The following is a 2,795-nucleotide window of genomic DNA, read 5'->3' as shown; positions in this document are numbered from 1 at the left end:
AAAAAAAAAAAGACAGTGTCTTATTTTCGGGGAAACACAGTAAGTTGCAAAGGAGCAGTTAGCATTACTTCTATTAGAAGGATGAGAAAACCCCTGTAGCATCTTAGATTGTTCTAGTCATACATCCTGCAAACATTTCTTGAGCATTTAGTATGTGCCAGGGACTATCCAATGTGCTGCAGATACAGTGAAACAAGGCAGGCATGGTGCTTGATTTCACAAAGTTAATTCTCTGGGGCGGCGCCTGTGGCTCAGTGAGTAGGGCACCCGCGCCATATACCAAGGGTGGTGGGTTCAAACCCGTCGCGGGCAAACTGCAACAAAAAAAATAAAATAGCCGGGCGTTGTGGCCGAGGCCTGTAGTCCCAGCTACTGGGGAGGCTGAGGCAAGAGAACCGCCTAAGCCCAAGAGCTGCAGGTTGCTGAGTTGTGACAACGGTATTCTACCAAGGGCAACAAAGTGAGACTCTGTGGCTAAAAAAAAAAAAGTTTACTCTGTAGTGGCATGTTATAATTTGATTGGCGTTTATAATTTGTTTAATTTAGTTCAGAGGTTCTCAGTATGGCTGGATGAAAAAATCTCCGGTGAAGTAGTTTTAAAAAGGCAGACCAGGGCAGCGCCTGTGGCTCAAAGGAGTAGGGCGCCAGCCACATATACCGTAGGCGGTGGGTTCAAACCTGGCCCCGGCAAAAAAAAAAATAATAATAATAATAAAATAAAAAGTCAGACGTCCAGATTTCACACCCCTTTCCTCTTTCCCTCCTCCTGCAGATTCCGATTTTGTGGCCCAGCCATCTGCGTTTTTATAAACGTTCCGGTGATTACGAGGTGCAACCCGCTTAGCGTCTCCATTTACCTCTAGGAAACTTCCATGTCCAGGGCGCGCCCAGACCCCCAGCTGCCCCACGGGATCACCGAGCGCGGGCGGCCTTACCGTGGCGATAAGGGTTGTAGAGAGCCATTCCGGCGGAGCCGGCGGCCAGCAGCGCCTTCTGCAGCGGGGACGTGGGGATGTGGCCCGGGTACAGCAGGCCGGCGCCATGGCTACCGGCCCGGGGGACATCTGCAGGGCAAGAAAGATGCCGCGGTAAGAGGAGCCGGCCTCGCCGGGCTCCTTCCTGCCTCCGCCTGGGAACCGGCGCCACTTGCCTGCTGCAGGTCGGGGACCGCCCGGGAGCCGGCGCAGTGGACCTAGGGCCCGGCGTAGCAGGGTCGCCACGGCAGCGGACATCCGCTGAAGGAATGGCGGGGCGAGGCCGACGCGCTGTTTCTCTGGTCACGGAAGCACCAGAGAAAGAAAACAAAACAAAACAAAACTCGATTTACGGCAAGAAAAGGATCCTATGGCTAAGTATGTAAAGGAAACCCACGCAACCTACCACAAATTCCACCTATACAAGACACCCTCCGATTCACCTCACCCCAAAAAAAGAGGGCCCACAGAAGATCTAACACCCCCAACTTTGCGGTTCACCGCCGGGCCCTACCTCCTTCGCCTCACGACGTTTACCCCGAGGACAATAAGAAAAGAACCTCTTCCGGCTGTGTAACATGGCGGCGCCCGTGTGAGTACCACATTTGAGGGCGGGACTGTACGGCACTTCCGTCCAGATCCCACTTTTCCCAAGAACACAGACCGCCGGCTTAAGGTATGAGGTCCGCTGCCCTGGCGCGGCTGAATGGGCTCTTCGCGGTCTATAAGCCCCCGGGGTTAAAATGGAAGCACCTGCGGGATACCATAGAGCTGCAACTTCTGAAGGGTGAGTGCCTCGAACCAGACCCGCCACCCCACGCCCATTCTACTGGAAGTCCGTTTCCGTATCTGATTCGGCCTGCAAAATGAAACCACATGACCTGTGTGTCTGGGCAGAGTGCTTACTTTAATCTTCTGTTCTATGAATTTCATTACTTCTCGCTTTCCCCTATTTTCAGATAGGGAAACTGACTCATTCTTGAATGCTGTCACAGGGTTGATAAGTAGTAGGATTTGAACCCCAGTCTGTTTTTTAACTTCTGCCATTCTGTTCTCTATACTGTGTGCTTCTCGTCTGTCTTCTACATGTTCATACTTCCTTGCCCACCTTTGTCCCAGATGTTGGAACAAAATTGACATGACATTCTTTACTTTGTGTGCGTTTAGGTCTCAATGCTAAGAAACCTCCGGCCCCTGAACAGCGTGTTCGATTCTTACTGGGCCCCATAGAAGGCAGTGAAGAGAAGGAGCTGACACTCACAGCCACCAGTGTGCCCACCCTCACCAGCCATCCACTGGGTAAGGCAGATTCAAGAAGGATCCTGGGCCGGGTGTTATGGCTCACCCCTGTAATCTAGCATTCCTGGAGGCCAAGGAGGATGGATTGCCTGAGTTCAGAAATTAGAGACCAGCCTGAACTAAAGCAAGACCTCATCTATACTAAACATAGAAAAGCTAGCCAGTGGTTGTGGTGGGCACCTATAGTCCCAACTACTAGGGAGGCTCAGACAAGAGGATTGCTTGAGCCCAAGAGTTGCTGTGAGCTGTGATGCCGTGGCACTCAACACCAGGGCAACTGAGTGAAACTCTGTCTCAGAAAAAAAAAAAAGAAGAAGAAGAAGAAGAAGGAGAATCCTCCTGGGTGTTACTTCCCAGGAAATCCCTGAGCAAAGTCCCAGTATCCAAAGTCTGTGGCAGGCCTTTGGAGGTCCAGAGTGGGGATTGGCACACTTTCCTGGACAGAGCCAGATGTTAAATATTTTACCTTTTGCAGGTCTTGTGTTTTCTTTTATTTTTTTGAGACAGGAGCCTCAAGCTGTC

At 51.3% G+C, this 2,795-nt stretch overlaps 2 protein-coding genes across 3 annotated transcripts in view; one reads left to right on the top strand and one right to left on the bottom strand.

Moving 5' to 3' along the window:
- COQ4 (coenzyme Q4) overlaps window positions 1–1,499 on the bottom strand; it is an 18,945-nt gene extending 17,446 nt beyond the window's left edge. Inside the window, exons 1-3 of one of the 2 annotated variants that reach the window (XM_023510604.1) lie at window positions 1,381–1,499; window positions 1,151–1,273; window positions 936–1,064 (exon numbers count right to left, since the gene is read on the bottom strand). In XM_023510604.1, coding sequence (XP_023366372.1) covers window positions 936–1,064; window positions 1,151–1,232 — 211 coding nt within the window. In that variant the 5' untranslated portion in view covers window positions 1,233–1,273; window positions 1,381–1,499. The remainder of the gene's footprint in view (window positions 1–935; window positions 1,065–1,150; window positions 1,274–1,380) is intronic. The other variant, XM_023510605.1, reaches the window with a different exon arrangement.
- Window positions 1,500–1,606: 107 nt separating this feature from the next.
- The window catches only part of TRUB2 (TruB pseudouridine synthase family member 2), a 39,013-nt gene continuing 37,824 nt past the window's right edge, over window positions 1,607–2,795 (top strand). Inside the window, exons 1-2 of the mRNA XM_012802341.2 lie at window positions 1,607–1,761; window positions 2,142–2,273. Of these exons, the coding sequence (XP_012657795.1) occupies window positions 1,653–1,761; window positions 2,142–2,273 (241 nt within the window). The 5' untranslated portion in view covers window positions 1,607–1,652. The remainder of the gene's footprint in view (window positions 1,762–2,141; window positions 2,274–2,795) is intronic.

Source organism: Otolemur garnettii, unplaced genomic scaffold (genome assembly GCF_000181295.1).
Source record: "Otolemur garnettii isolate 467f Iridium unplaced genomic scaffold, OtoGar3 scaffold00014, whole genome shotgun sequence".
Lineage (NCBI taxonomy): Eukaryota > Metazoa > Chordata > Mammalia > Primates > Galagidae > Otolemur > Otolemur garnettii.
The sequence above is the reverse complement of the archived record's forward strand: the minus strand, read 5'-3'. Positions and strand labels throughout refer to the sequence as shown.